Source organism: Apiospora phragmitis, assembly GCF_038363925.1.
Source record: "Apiospora phragmitis strain CBS 135458 chromosome Unknown utg000010l:1.0-9815664.0:1.0-9183399.0, whole genome shotgun sequence".
Lineage (NCBI taxonomy): Eukaryota > Fungi > Ascomycota > Sordariomycetes > Amphisphaeriales > Apiosporaceae > Apiospora > Apiospora phragmitis.
The window spans coordinates 2,398,388-2,412,819 of record NW_027117409.1 but is presented as its reverse complement, the minus strand read 5'-3'; the positions used below and the strand labels follow the sequence as shown (position 1 = coordinate 2,412,819).

At 53.7% G+C, this 14,432-nt stretch overlaps 3 protein-coding genes across 3 annotated transcripts; 2 read left to right on the top strand and 1 right to left on the bottom strand.

Annotated features, from left to right (window-relative positions):
• Positions 1 to 6,344: 6,344 nt before the first annotated feature.
• On the top strand, positions 6,345 to 6,601 carry PG994_010510 (KilA-N domain-containing protein; the record flags this gene model as incomplete). The annotated part of the gene is made up of 2 exons (XM_066861919.1): positions 6,345 to 6,499; positions 6,538 to 6,601. Coding segments are annotated over 2 exons (219 nt in total), but the record flags the coding sequence as incomplete, so codon positions are not given.
• Positions 6,602 to 6,624: 23 nt separating this feature from the next.
• PG994_010509 (KilA-N domain-containing protein) lies at positions 6,625 to 8,594 on the top strand (the record flags this gene model as incomplete). The annotated part of the gene is made up of 3 exons (XM_066861918.1): positions 6,625 to 7,030; positions 7,092 to 7,224; positions 7,277 to 8,594. 3 exons carry the CDS (start codon positions 6,625 to 6,627, stop codon positions 8,592 to 8,594), a joined length of 1,857 nt encoding a protein of 618 aa, XP_066711028.1.
• Positions 8,595 to 11,269: 2,675 nt separating this feature from the next.
• PG994_010508 (AMP-binding enzyme) lies at positions 11,270 to 13,861 on the bottom strand (the record flags this gene model as incomplete). Its single annotated transcript, XM_066861917.1, has 6 exons — positions 11,270 to 11,470; positions 11,617 to 11,936; positions 12,038 to 12,465; positions 12,519 to 12,627; positions 12,705 to 12,868; positions 12,993 to 13,861. 6 exons carry the CDS (start codon positions 13,859 to 13,861, stop codon positions 11,270 to 11,272), a joined length of 2,091 nt encoding a protein of 696 aa, XP_066711027.1.
• Between the last annotated feature and the right edge of the window lie 571 nt (positions 13,862 to 14,432).

Genomic DNA, 14,432 nt, shown 5'->3' with positions numbered 1-14,432 from the left:
TGTGTCTTATCGGAGGCAGCTGGGCCTAGGGCTGGAAGACAAGACAAAACAGCCAGCCTCTTGAGACGGGAGTATTTTTTATTACTACTGTTGAGCCTAGCTACTAGTAATTATTGCTCATACCGGGGTCGTGGAGTCTGAGTAGACTTCAAGAGTCAGTCAGGCCAAAATTTGTTTCTCGCGATTGGGCTGCCCGTCCCAACAGCACCCTTGTCTGATATCTGCATGCCTAGGAGAATGGAGACGATCACGAGGGGGGTTGATGACTGGATGAACAGAATCTTGATCCCCAAAAGGTTTCTTTCTGTTACGACTAAACAGCTCGCCATGTTTGGGCGGTTAAAGACTGCCAAGGTGGAAAGGGACATTCTGTTCTTGTGTAAACCTATCCGCAAATGATGAGGGTTAAAAGATGCTATTCGAAGACTGTTGCGGGAATGTTAACGCAAGTGGCGGGCTTGGCGTAAATTGTCTGATAACCTGCATTGCAGCATGTTGAGGCCAAGCGGCATCCTGCATCGAGATACGTAAGTGCTGCAGAGGAACCATTTAGGCGTTTCCTAGTTTGCTGCAAGCCCCACCATGCATGGGCAGATTATCTGATGCGTCTGATGCTCTAGAATTCACAACCTAGCCGTGGCGGGCACCGAGTCTCGCAGGCGGCGTTTGGGTGACGGAAAGATGCCATAAGCCTCAACGGCTACGCGACTCTCTCTTTCTCATCCGCGTGTGTATGCTGAGCGGTTAGGCCTACGCAACTGCAACTGCTCAACGGTTCTGTAACCATGGTCATGAACCTGCATGGCCCGAAGTAAGCAAGTAAACATCGGGTACATCGCGAGCCATCATATTCTTGTATGCACGCCATGGATGAATGAATGGCTGGGTTTTTAGAGGAGCCCGGGTTGTGAACCTTTAACTGCACACACACACAGCTCCATCGACGACTCGATAGTATGTAATGTGTGGCCTCACCATGTGTTGCCGCACCCGGCCACAGTCGATATAAACACAAGGTTGTATGTAATGGTAGCCCTTCTGAGAAGCGTGTGTCCAATGTCAGATGCATCGTGCATTGCAACCCCATGAAGCAGGTGTAACGGATGTGCGCCTGGCGTGACACAGCTATGCAGCCATTTGCGTAGGATGCGGTAACGACGGGCGCACAGCGGAAAGATAGAGGATAGTGAGACCTTGCAGCAGCGCAGCATATCGGCCATATTCTTCCTCTGGGTTGGTACGTGCTTGCAGATCTTCTTACGTCCGTTGGAGCCGTGGTGACATTACGGCCTTCAGATCCCCACCGGGAGAAAGAAGTCAGGATGATGGATGATGATGATAATAGACAAATGAGGAGGGGGACTACGCCTGAGCTCGGGGCAGAGTCGGGACTCGGGTTCAGAGAGGCATGGTCTCGTCTGTGCCATCTGACCAACAAAGACCAGAATAGACGTGCGTCCTTGGCCGTCTGTGAGCCCCGAGAGACAGCCATCACCTCAAATCTTGGTTTTGGGAAACGTCTAAAGATGATGATGTTTCGTTTCGCTGGTGAGCTTGCTTGGATGTTTTTCTGTAGCTCCGGTGAGCAGGGGCCATCCGAAGAGGTGAACATAAACATCAATCCGTTTAAGCTCACAGAGCGCCGCAGTTTGCCAGATAACTTGCATGCACCCAGGCCCTGGTCTAATGTATATTTGATGTGTATGTATATGTAGTAGCTGTCGATGTACAGGTAGCGCATGCATTGGTTGCCGTCTTGACTGACGGCCCCCCTCCGTCTCCAGCCAAAGCGACCTTCTAATTTGGTCGACGATGTGTGTGCTCGCTGAGAAGATCGACGTCGTGCGCACTTATTAACTTCCTCCAACATTCATTGACCACAACAGGGCATCGGGGGTCCCTGAGTCGAACCCGTCTTTGGCTCTGACTGATTCGGCAGAGGGAGAAAGACTAAAATCAGCCTACAAGGTTACTTCCTAGATGACGGATTTCGCAGCCAATTGATGACTTATTCCCTGGTATCTCGCTCGGTTTGGGTTAGATCCAGCTTCGGTCCGGATGTTAAGAAGTGCTGGTGATTCAATCTCAAGGCTCTGGAACCCTGCCGTGGTCCCACTGTCATAGCCGGGATCTGTGAGCGCAGCCCAACCAGGAACCTTGCTTATCTTGTACAAGTAGAAAGGAGGGGAGGGATGGGGAGCGAAAGACTCCAAGGAATAGCTGCGATGCCTTTGCAGTGGGGTGAACGAAGCGAAGCGATTCCTGGTACTCTAGCACTGCAACGCCTTGGTCGTCAATCTTCTATATTAAATTCTCTATTGGACGCTTGGGGCGTCGCTGCCCATGGTTTGGTTAAGAGCGTTTCCAGACTGTGACGGCGGGCGGATGACGATAATACCCGGACTAGGTGTTCATCATATTGCTCACGGGGCTCAGCCACCGGCAAGAACAATGCGATTGTGCTCGAAAAGTTACCCACATCGTACGTAAAAGAAGATCCGCATCTGGCAATCTATGGACAAGCCTGGCCTGAGGGAAATGAACAAGCGCTCTCGCTCTGCGAAGCGCCAGCTTGCGGATAATACGTTGTGGGAAGCCAAGGGGGGTTGTGTATTCTGTCTAACAAGACGATTGACGTCTTGACGGGCAACCTGCCATGGCGTGCGGTAGTTGATGTCTGAGAGCGTTTCCGTGTTCCCAACCGAAACTTCTTACTGGCACTCGAGAAGATTTGCCGCTCGACCGCCCGTCGAGGGCAGCAATGGCATTGCCGTAAGGCTACCACGAGGAAGTCCTGTGGTTTTATTTTTGACCTGCCAGAGACCTTGTAGGGAGAGAACGTTTCTACACGATCCTCCCTCCATCTCCATAGCAATATGAGCCCAGGAGGGTTCAAATCTATACCTTGGGCGCATACGTGCAGTCTAGGATGCTCTCGCCAGACTAATAAGAAACAGTGTAGAGGAAAATAGCTAGGCATGTACGGAGTAGACGTAGCATCAACCGTACCGATCCGAGAAAAGCCACCCAAGCCACCAGCGTCTCAGGAACCCAGTACGGGAGATATGAACAAGGTTCTTGTGCCACGGTGCCATGCCTGAACAGTGTGGCCGTTGGTCGGTGAGAGTAAGGGCTGACGGGACTCCCACGATTTCCCGATTCCACTCCTCACTCGCTGGATTGACTTTCGGCGCAGACCATCTGGCGATCCCTGCCTCTTTTGTCCTTGGCAGCTGTTGCACACGCACTGTGCTATATGTGTTTATCACGACAAGCTCTTTACAGAAGAACTGCTCCAAGTCTGTGTTAGGGTAGACCTACGGCTCGCGTCAGAGCCGCTGGGATGAGATAATTATCTCTTTCTTTTGTACCAGCTGACCGCAGCCCTGTGAAGTCTGAGTGCGGTCTCAACACCGAAGCTCTCAGCATCCATGTTGGGCTGGCGCGGCTTTGAAGAGAAAACTGCCTCGCACAGTGTGCGGAGCCGGTAAGGTGGTGTTGGAAAGCAGTCGCCAAAAAGGTCGAACCGAGTACGGCTAGATATACTCTCTGTTGATGAGATGACGAATAAACGCTTCCCCGGTCTTTACTGAACAGTAACCACCTCTTCGGATGCTCCAGCTCTTGGGTTTGCGGGAAGGATGGACTGCTGCTACTGTAGTCTGTAGAGCAGATCAAGTTTATTCTGTGATGCAAACCCCACGGTGAGACCCGTGCTTGAGAGATCGAGCCTACTGTACGGCTGTTATCCATAGCGGTGGCCTGTCAAAATCTCTTGTCTTGATTTTCCCAAGATGCCGAATTGAGGTCTTGGTTACCACCAGCCAGCCCAGAGTCCCACCTGCTGGCAGAAAACCCCGCTGCTGTACTTCGTGCTGGACAGTGCGTGCATCTTTGCGCAGGCCAAGTGGGTTGTGTTGCGGGCTGGCCTGTTGTTTCTTCCCTCCATCCAGCCATCGGTCCAGCTCCAAACATGGGACAGACATGGGAGACATGGATGAGGGCTGTACATGGTACCTTGTACACACAGCCTGTGGATATCAAGAACCCAAAGGTTTGCTCCAAAAGGAGAAAAACGACCCACTGAGGCCCCATGTACATGCAGCAATACCTACATGATGGAGAAACTCCCGTGAAGAGAGACTCTAAACCTAACAGACTTACTCTACTGGGGCTAGCTCTTCCTCCGTCCGTCGAAATATTGTAGGTCCCATAGAGCTGCCTCCATGCACGTATGGGGATTGCACATTGCCGTTGCTTACTCTGCCCTTCTTTCTGGCTTGGATAGCCGAAGGTGGGTGTTGTGTAGAGGCAAGATAGCATGGTGAGTGGGAAAGATAGGCAGGCGTACGTACCTTAGGTAGTAGTGATGGGCCCCAATCTGAACGGTCAGCGTTGAGAAAGAATACGAATGAATGAATGAATGGCACTTCAATTCACCAATCAATCAATCAATCAACCGCCTGCTAACTGTATTTTTCCCTCCCTCTCTCGCTGGCTCTCGTTCTGGCGTTACATTCGCTCCCCTTACCGGTGCACACCCCCCATGACGAGCTCGGCTCACACGCCACACTTGACTGTCCGTTGTACCACCCTAGCTGGCAAAGTAGACGGTAGGGAAAAAGGTAGGTCGGCCGGGGTCCAGCTAAGAGCGAGACCCCCCATGTCCTGGACCTATCTACGACCCTAGTAAAGTCGACCCAACCTCCAGCCCACTACAACCTGCCCCGGCTCGAACAACGCAAAACCCCAGCAAAAGTAGTGAGCAGGAGAGCGAGAGACCCAGAAAAGAAGCAGGGCACCACTTTCTCGCTCTCCCCGGGGGGGCCATCGCCAAATATACATTGTACTTGCTGCTGTACCGTATGTAAAAAGCGAAAAAAACGAGAGGGAACAGAGACGAGAGAGGGGAGAGCAAAGTCCATCCATCCCATCCAGCGAGAGTATCTTTTTCTGGCTGCTGCAGCGCGCAACGTTCTCGCAGGGCTGGGGGATTCGTTTCTCTCATCTCATCACTTACTTGCACCTTTCTCTCGTTCATCCTGCACTTCTTCTCTCAACTCTTCCCAAGGTACAACGGGTACGGCCTCTACCTCCCGTATACCGTCTGATTCTAATCTCGACCTTTTTTCCTGCCTCCTCCTGCCTCCTCCCTTCTGTTCGTTCTCCCACCTTCTCATCCGCTCCAAGAAGAAAACCTTCTTTTTCCTCATTCTCTTTTCTTCCTCTCAAACACGGCCCGTCCGACCTCCTCTGTTTTCCTTGAGTTGCAGGTCCATCGGGGTTGGAGAAGGTATGTGAAGTGACCCATAATCGAGGTCTCCATCCCGTTACTGCTGTTCCTGCTTCTGCACCTGCATCCTCCGCGCAAACTCTGCCCAAACCCCAAGTTCTTCTTCTCCCCCAGGTGCCCCTGCTTTTGCTTCTCTTCCTATCAAGCATACCGCAGAGGCAGACAACTTTGTAGTTGTGACGACAGGTCGATTGGAAAATCTCGGGCTTGCTTAAGAGTCCGGGAGCTCCTGGAAGAAGAAGAAGACGTCGTTCGTTGTATGTTCCGTGCTCGCTTCGCATAGGGTGGAAATAGTCGCTCCTCAAACGACCCCACGCCGCTTGTCCAAACCCACCACCACCTGCACTTCACCCAGGAAAACCCGCTTAAGACAACGAGAACGACTGCACTTGCTATTGCTCGTTGACCTGCGCTTCCTCTTGTCTTCCTTCTGGTCACTTTTTCTCTTCTTGCCTCACTACACACCGCCGGGGTTTTTGCCTTGCTTTACTGACCATCGCAGTGTTCATCAGTACTTCGACGTGTAAGCCGCACAACGAGCACCAGTCGCCATCTTGCTGCAAGTCACCAGCTTGCTACCTTGCGACCTGCCTAGAGACCTTATCGACGGCCATATCCTTGGTTTCGAATTTACCATTCTACAGCTATTCCTCGCCGCAAGAGGCTGGTTCAGTTGGGCTTGAAGACAAATCGTTAAAGTGCCTTCCGAAGTGTTACGGCACTCTGCTCGGGTTATCCGCCAATCTCGCCCACGACGGTACAACGCTTGCACCTGTCTCGAGCTCCTGCACTTTGCCTGTCAACCAATCGCATTGTACAGCAACTCAATTCGTCGTTGCCTGTCCTGCCAGCCAGCTCCGAATTGCCAAAAGGGATTCACCGCTCCCTGCCTCCCACCAAGTCGTGTCTACTAGCCGACTAGGATCAACTCCCCTCGAGCCTCAACGGCAGTTTTTTCAACGCCGTAAAGCTGGATCTACCGCCGATTTCCCATACGCAAGCCCGGGGAACGTCCGACGTACCACCCTACTACGGCCATCCTGCTACCCAGCGCACGCCGTATGTGAGCGAGAGGTTACCTTCATTGCCGTTTCCTCAGCCTACCTTGGCATACTCGTCCGGTACCTCGTCTCCCCGGGTCAGCTCCATTGCGTCTTCGACAAGCTCCAACGGAGAGTCGCACTCCTCGTTTACATCCGCTGCCTCGTCCAACGGACCTAAGACGCCCTCTCCTAATCTTCCAGTGTCTACGGCTTTGTCAGGGCCTCCTTCTCACCCAATTGGAAGATACGACCAGTATTCTGCAATGAATTCTGCTCCCACTCCCCGACATGTACTATCCTCAGCATATGTCCGCAGGTCCTGCGCCCTCTCCTCAGACTGTAACCTCCAGTGGTTTGTCACAATATGGTCACCAGCCCGCACCACTGTTGCACCCGGGGCCTGGTCAATACTCGGCACCCTACCAACAACAATATGGCTACGCAAATGGGCTGACTTCTCCCCAATCTGCGCCGCCTGTTGTCTCAAACTCCATGGGCCCTGCTCAAAATGTCCTGCCTCTGCCTGCAGTAAACCAACCGGGCATGGGAAGTCAGTACGCTACTGGCATGGACACTACGGGACAAGTAGCGCCGCCTGGTATGAAGCCTCGCGTGACGGCAACATTGTGGGAAGATGAAGGAAGCTTGTGCTTTCAAGTAGAGGCCAGAGGCATTTGTGTCGCACGTCGTGAAGGTTAGTTGATCAAATCAAGTTGCAGATCATCACGCCGCAGAGTTGCTAACAATGAGGGCAGACAATCACATGATCAACGGCACCAAGCTGCTCAATGTAGCAGGCATGACGCGTGGTAGAAGAGACGGAATTCTGAAGAGCGAAAAGGTCCGACACGTTGTGAAGATCGGACCAATGCATTTGAAGGGAGTCTGGTCAGTATCCCTGAAACGATCTGTATAAATCTGAGACTGACTCATTACCCAGGATTCCTTTCGAGAGAGCGCTGGATTTTGCAAACAAGGAGAAAATCACAGAGATGCTGTACCCTCTCTTTGTTCACAACATTGGGGCATTGCTGTATCACCCAACGAACCAGACTCGAACCAACCAGGTGATGGCCGCTGCCGAGCGCCGAAAGCAGGAGCAAAGCCAGATGCGCAATACCCCAGCTCCAGCTCCTCAGGGAGGCGTTCTGCCATCCATTCAGCAGCATCACCACCATATGGGGCTTCCGCCACAGTCGTCGCTCCCCTCGCACAATGGCTCGGGACGGCCGTCTCTCGATCGTGCTCACACCTTTCCCACGCCTCCCACCAGCGCTTCCAGTGTTATGGGTAATATGGGCGCTTCGGATAACTTCCAATGGAGTCAGCAAAATATGAGTGGTGCTCCCAGCACGAACCCCATGTCTATCGACACAAGCCTAAGCAATGCTCGCTCAATGCCCGCAACTCCTGCAACAACGCCTCCCGGCTCATCGATGCAGAGCATGCAATCTTACCCTCAAGGCACCCAGCCATATGACAACTCTCGTGGAGTTTACAATACAGCGACCCATCAGTCTCCTTACCCGGCGTCCCACAGCAGCCCTCAGGACCGTAACTCTTACGGACAGCCCAACTCTTACATGAGAAACGATATGGCTCCTCCCACTGGTAGGCCAGCAGCTCCTAGTGAGCAAGATGTCAAGCCTCCGAACGGCATGATGCACCAACCACAGGCTGGCGAGCAAGTACCACAGTCAGCCGGCGAGGACGAGACAGAGCATGAGGGCGAATACACTCACGACAGTGGAGCGTACGATGCCAACCGAACGGCTTACAACTACAACGCTCCCCCTGTTGCCCCTCTATCCGGCGAGCATTCTCACCTTTCCCCCGAGATGACGGGGTCCCCAGGTCACCAGGCAGGATCTGGCCGTGCCACACCCCGCACAGCAGCCCCTCCCCAGCCATTCTATACGCAGCAGGGATACAACACTCCTCCGCGAATCCCCCCTCCTTCCAGCAACCTGTATAATGTAATGAGCAATGACCGTGGGGCATCTAACGGTGCACCGGGTGGCGATGTGTACGGCTCCCAGAATGATATGGGTGGTTCTTTACAGAACGGTTACGTTCCCCCTATTATGAACGGCGCTACTGGGCCGATGAAGCGCGGACGAGACGACGACGACGACCGGGCTTCGGGCGCGAGCCTTGACCTGAAGCGCCGGAAGACGCTGATGGACGGTCCTATGCCCGCCCCGACGTTTGACGCCATGAACCGACCCCCGTCGACGTTATCGCAACGCCGGCGGTAATGCTGATGATGATTCCGCATGCGACAAGGCGCGAGTGCTTTTTGCGGCTTATTTTCTCGTTTATTGCATTGAGAAAGGTGTTGCGGCATTCTACTCCAAGAGGCGATCTGCTTACGATTGGACTCCTGCGGGACATAGATTGCGACGCCTGCTACGACGACGCTCCTTCGACTTTTCCTTATTTCTTGTATTCGTTCTTGCCACGAGATCATCCGGCATGTTTGGACTGCAGCCTACAGACGCGATGACGAACCTTACGACACTTGATTCTTGCTTGTTATTGAATGCCGCTCAAGGCTGTGTAAATGGCTCACGATTTGACGCGTTGCATGGAGGACTTTAATCTTCTTGGCAAAAACACACCCCTTCTTCACCTTGACCTACCTTTATGCCGAGCACGACGAGAAATTGAGCAACGGAGATGCCCCCGCCTATCATGAACTCTAGGCGGGTAATGTTGATCACGAATGAGGCACATTTGATACTTTTATTTTTTTTATTTTGGTCCAACCTCGATCGCCCAGCCTCCCAAAAAGAAGAGGGGAGGGTCCTGGGCGATACTCGAAGGAAATTTCCTTGAATTACGACTTGATGACGACCAGTTTCTTCTTTTCGAAAAAGTGCGGTGTCACTGTGGGCGTGTTGTTGGAAATGTTTTGAGGGGGGAGGGAGTAGGTTATCGAATTCCTCTGGGGATTTCGAAGAGAAAAAAAAAGGGAAGCTTTTTGCTTGATACACAGCAATTTAGAACCTAGTCTACGCTACATACAAACGGGGCCGATCTGATCGATTAGCTGACCTAGGATTTTAATCGTTGTCTGACCCAGAGCTTGAATCCTGTGATGAGAGTGATTATACCATGCGTTCAGAGGCCTGCCTACCTTTGGCCGCGTTCGGGTTTGATAAGTAAATTTTTTTAACACAGCGTGAGTTCGCAGCGTGTTCTTGCAGAAGTATTTTCCCCCGCGTGAGATGCTCGTACAATGCATGACTAGGAGGTAGTCTTCCACTGCTTACTTGACGACACAAAGCGTATAATATGTTCCACAGGCCCGCCCACCTTGCTCAGGGCAGCCCAGATAATCACAAGTTGCTAAGATGTACAACAGCCTTGCATAAGGCGACTATACTCCCTAATAGATGGGGAGCAGGATGATATCTCGAGTTACATGCTCTTTGATTACACAACTTGGAAGTTACCTCTCCCCCGCAACCCCCCCCCCCCAAACAACACTGTGCGGTAGTACTTCTAACTTTGCCAACACCACCATAATAGACAGACAGACAGACAGACCGACCGAGAGACGGCCTTGTGTTCTTGGTCATGAGTCCTTGGTTTTCTCAGATCTGGCCCAGGCATCATTAAAAGGGACAATTTGTCCAGTCCGTGAGAACAGTCAGCGAGCTAGTACGGGGCCCGGGAATGTTACGCGCCATTGTGACACTTGAGATGAGTGAGTGAGAGCCAAGCCCTACACAAAAACGCAACGGGCCGTTACTTATAAACATATATGGATGGTACATGCAGCAGCAGCAGCAGCAGAGTCGCACGGGGAAAGGGGTGAATGAGAGATCCGCGGGTCGACAGAAAGGGATATTTTCTCAATTCTTCTACTTACCTCAGAAGATGACCTAGAACTTCACAGCATTTCTGGGGTTTTAGGTCAAAGTCCTTACTTCTATTGGAATGTGATTGTGATTGATAAGCAGAATCTTTAGAGCCATCAATCACCCTTTCCATCACCCCCTCCTCCCATCTTATATCTGCTCCGTGAAAGTGGCGATGGTATTGAGACATGTAAAGTAGTGTGCAATCAGCAACATGGTATTTAGGCTAGTTGGCGATATCCAATAGAACGAAGAAGACATGATATTGTACAATGAGATTCGGTGTTCTGAGATGTCGCCTTCGGTGCGAGACGAGGTGTCCCAATTGACTCGACTTGAAATTCGTATAGTCTTGTATTGATGATGAGCATTGTGTGTGGGTGTGTGTTTTTGTGACACCCGTGCTTGTACTATGTATGTTTGATGTTTCTGGGGTAGTTTCGGTTGGACCGACACTAATAAACATCGTGATCGATCCATCCATCCGGGTAAGGAGAATAATGCAATGTCACGACCCGGACCGTCTGTTGACCCCCTCAGATCGCACATTACCAAAACTAGCTCACGGATGGGGGAGGGCGGTGAGAAAAGAAGCCATTGAGAAGGAGGATAAGGTATTACCGCCATGGGCGTCGGTTGTTCAGGTTCACGGAGGGGGGAAACATGATGTGTCAAATTTTGGGGTCTTGTCGTGAAATGATCGGATGACGGGCACCCGTCTCGATTCGACGATTTGGGTCATCCGGTGTCACAGGTCAATAGATAAAAAGCTGAGGTGAGGTGAGGTGAGGAGGGCGAGGAGGAAAGAGGACCGCGTTATACGAGACATTCATTCCTCGGTGCCGAAAAGGTCCAGTCCGTCTCCTCCGGCCCGAGACCCGTGAGCAACCTGAATAGTCATCATCAGACCCAGGCACACGACCTAGTAACTGGCTTCCAGGTTTCAGGCAGCAATCAGACGTTACAAAACAATGGATGCCCTGCGTGTAAGCGTTGCTTGTGTCACCCGCAGGGCCAATAGGTTTCCCCGAGACACACCACCCTCTCTCTCTCTCTTTGTCCACCCTTCAATTCTTGTCATCGTTCGACGGATGCGCGTTTTCTTTGGCTTTCTCAAACCACCAAATAAAACATCCCAAAACATTCACAACTTGGCGCGCGCCTCGATGGCCTTGTGGGCCCCGCCCTTTTCCCCGGAAGTACTCGGCCACCTTGGCCCGTGCGACCTCGACCACGGACGCGTCCTCGATGGTGGCCGGCCACGGAACCTATCGACTCTCGGCGTTAGCGTTCCTTTTCCTCAGGAAACAAAGCACATGGTCCACATGAGAGAATGAGGCAACAGCCGAGCCGCATACTCAAACTTCTGAGACACATTAGAAGGAAACACGGCCCCCCAAAAGTCGAAGCTTACCGTCTTGTCGAAGTCGCCGTGAACGGCGTTCTCGACTAGCTCCCGCAGGACCCGGCGGAGCGTCTTGCCCGACCTCGTCTTGGGGATCATGCCCTGGCCCTGAATGATTCCTCCCAGGGTGGCGATGCCGCCAATCTCGTCGCGCACTCGCCGCTGAATCTCGCGCGCCACCGCGGCGTCGGGCACGGCCGAGGTCGGGTGGTCCGGCGTCGAGAGCGTCACGAAGGCGAAGGGGAGCTGGCCCTTAAGCGAGTCCGGGATGCCGACCACGCTCGCCTCGGCCACCAAGGGGTGGCTGGCGATGGCTTGTTCGATAGCGCCTATACCACCATGACGAGTTAATTAGTTAACCATGTATAAGCCACGACGGCTTTCAAAGGATTGGTCTTGGAGGGGAGGGGGTGCCCGTTAGTCTCCCTACCTGTTGATAGCCTATGCCCTGCCGTATTGATGAGATCGTCGCTGCGGCTCATGATGCTAATGTATCCGTCTTCATCGATCATGCCAGCGTCTCCCGTATCTATCCACTTCCCATCGAAGCGCTTCAGGTAGCTGTTATAGAACCTCTCATCATCTTGCCACAGCGTGCGGAAGCCGGTAGGCGCCAACGGTATCGCCATGACGATGTTCCCCATCTTGCCCCTTTTCACCTCGTTGCCCTCGTCATCCACGGCGCGGACATCGAACCCGGGCATCGCTTTCCCAGCACTCCCTGGTTTGATGGCCAGGGGCTTGTGGTTGTGTATACTAGTCCATCGATCCTTGCCCGCGTGGGGGACGAGGCTTATCCCCGATATGGGCGACCCCGATTCGGATGACCACCAGTTGTCGATGACGGTGGCGCCCGGGCTCCGTGTTCCCGTAAGAGCTCCTGGTAGGTGGTGATGATGGACGGCTCAGACCGCTCCCCGGCTAGGAAGAGCCCACGTAAAGTCTTCAGGCCGCCGGCTTTACCGATTTCCTTGAAGAACTTGTTCTCGGGATCGTCCCTCTTGATGGCTCTCAAGGCCGCTGGTATTATAAAGTATCAGTCGACGCGGTAGGCAGATATATATCATTGTGAGCACTAGCAGGGTGTATGCACTTACTCGGAGCGGTGAACAAGGAGTTCACCTTGTAGTCTCTTATGATTCGCCAGAACGTCGAGCTATTCGGCGTGCCTACAGGTTTCCCCTCGAATAGAACAGTGGCGGCACCAGCTAGCAGAGGCGCATAGATGATGTATGAGTGTCCCACAACCCAACCAATATCACTGCAAAGAGTCTAGGAGTCAGCCCTGCGTAATAGCAGCTACAATGGAATGGGTACGTAAATATTGCGCGCGCGAGTGAATGCTAACCTTCCGGTGAACATGACATCCCCCGGTCCATTAATACCGAAGAGGTAGCTGATGGACAAGTGCAGCCCCCACCGCGTGCCCGCCCGCATCTCTGACGACGCCCTTGGGCGTACCCGTCGTGCCGCTGGTGTAAATGATGTAGAGGCCGTCGTTGGCGTCGACGGGGACGCACCCCGCGCGCACGCCCCGGGCGCGGGCGCTGCGCACGAGCTTGAACCAGTTGCGCTCGCCCGCGGCCTTATCCAGGCCCTCCCAGCGGGGCAGCAGCGGCCCGTCGCGCTGCCAGACGAGCACGCGCCCCGGCTTGTGCCGCGAGAGGGCGAGGGCGCCGCGGAGGAGGGGCCGGTAGCTCTGGGGCGCCTTGGCGCCGTCGACGCCGCACGAGGCCGTGAGGACGGCGACGGGCCGCGACGCCTCGATGCGCTGAGCCAGGGATTTCGCCGCGAAGCCGCCGAAGACGACGGCGTGCAGGGCGCCGAGGCGGCCGATGGCCAGCATGGCGACGGCGGCGGCCGGGATCATGGGCATGTAGACGAGCACGACGTCGCCGCGGCGGACGCCGCACTCGTCGCGCAGCACGCCGGCCAGCACCTCGACCTCGTCGAGCAGCTGCGCGTAGGTCAGGGTCTGCTGGGCGCCCGTGACGGGGCTGTCGTAGAAGAGGGCTGGGCTGTCGCCGCGGCCGGCCAGGACGTGGCGGTCGACGCAGTTGTAGCAAGTGGAGATCTGGCCGTCCTTGAACCACTCCCAATGAGGGTGCTGCGTGTTGCCTTTCAGCATCTTGGTCGTCCTCGTCAGCACGGCGCTGGGTTTCCGGTGCCAGTGCAGCTGGTCGGCTTGGTGGGCCCAGAAGGACTCGGGGTCCTCCAGCGAGTGCCGCTGCACTTCATCTTGCGGGTGGCTCATGGTAGCTAGTTTGTCTTGTGAGCTTCTTCTTCTTTTTCTGCAAACCCGATAGTGAGTGAGAAATGAGGAGAAACGAATGGGATTAAACCAATGGTTTCTGCTAACGACGGATCTACAGATCTACGGGCGGGTGGGAAAAGCCAGGATCCGAGGGAGAGAGTGAGACCTCGCTTACAATTTTGACGACTTGGCTCCCCAACAGGACGCATACGAGGCGGCTTGCACGTCATGCAAGATAAGGCCCAGCTTCGAATTGGATTTGTGCATGTAAGCCGATGAATGTAACTACCCTTGGACGACAGATGCAGCATATTGAGATTTATATGAATCCCAATGGAGGATGAATGCAATGATTACATAAGTGCATATAATAAATCATCTGCATGAGGTTGCCTACATCAAATGCACATCGCTATCGACTTGCTTGGCCTTAGGTCATTGTGTTGCATTTCCAGTGGTATTTCCAGTGGTGCAGTCGCTAAACTACCTGCTACCTGCTACCCCAGCTTCCCCGCATCCGCTACCCCGGGGCTGCTGGACCAGACAGGGATGGATACGGGATCCGCAACTC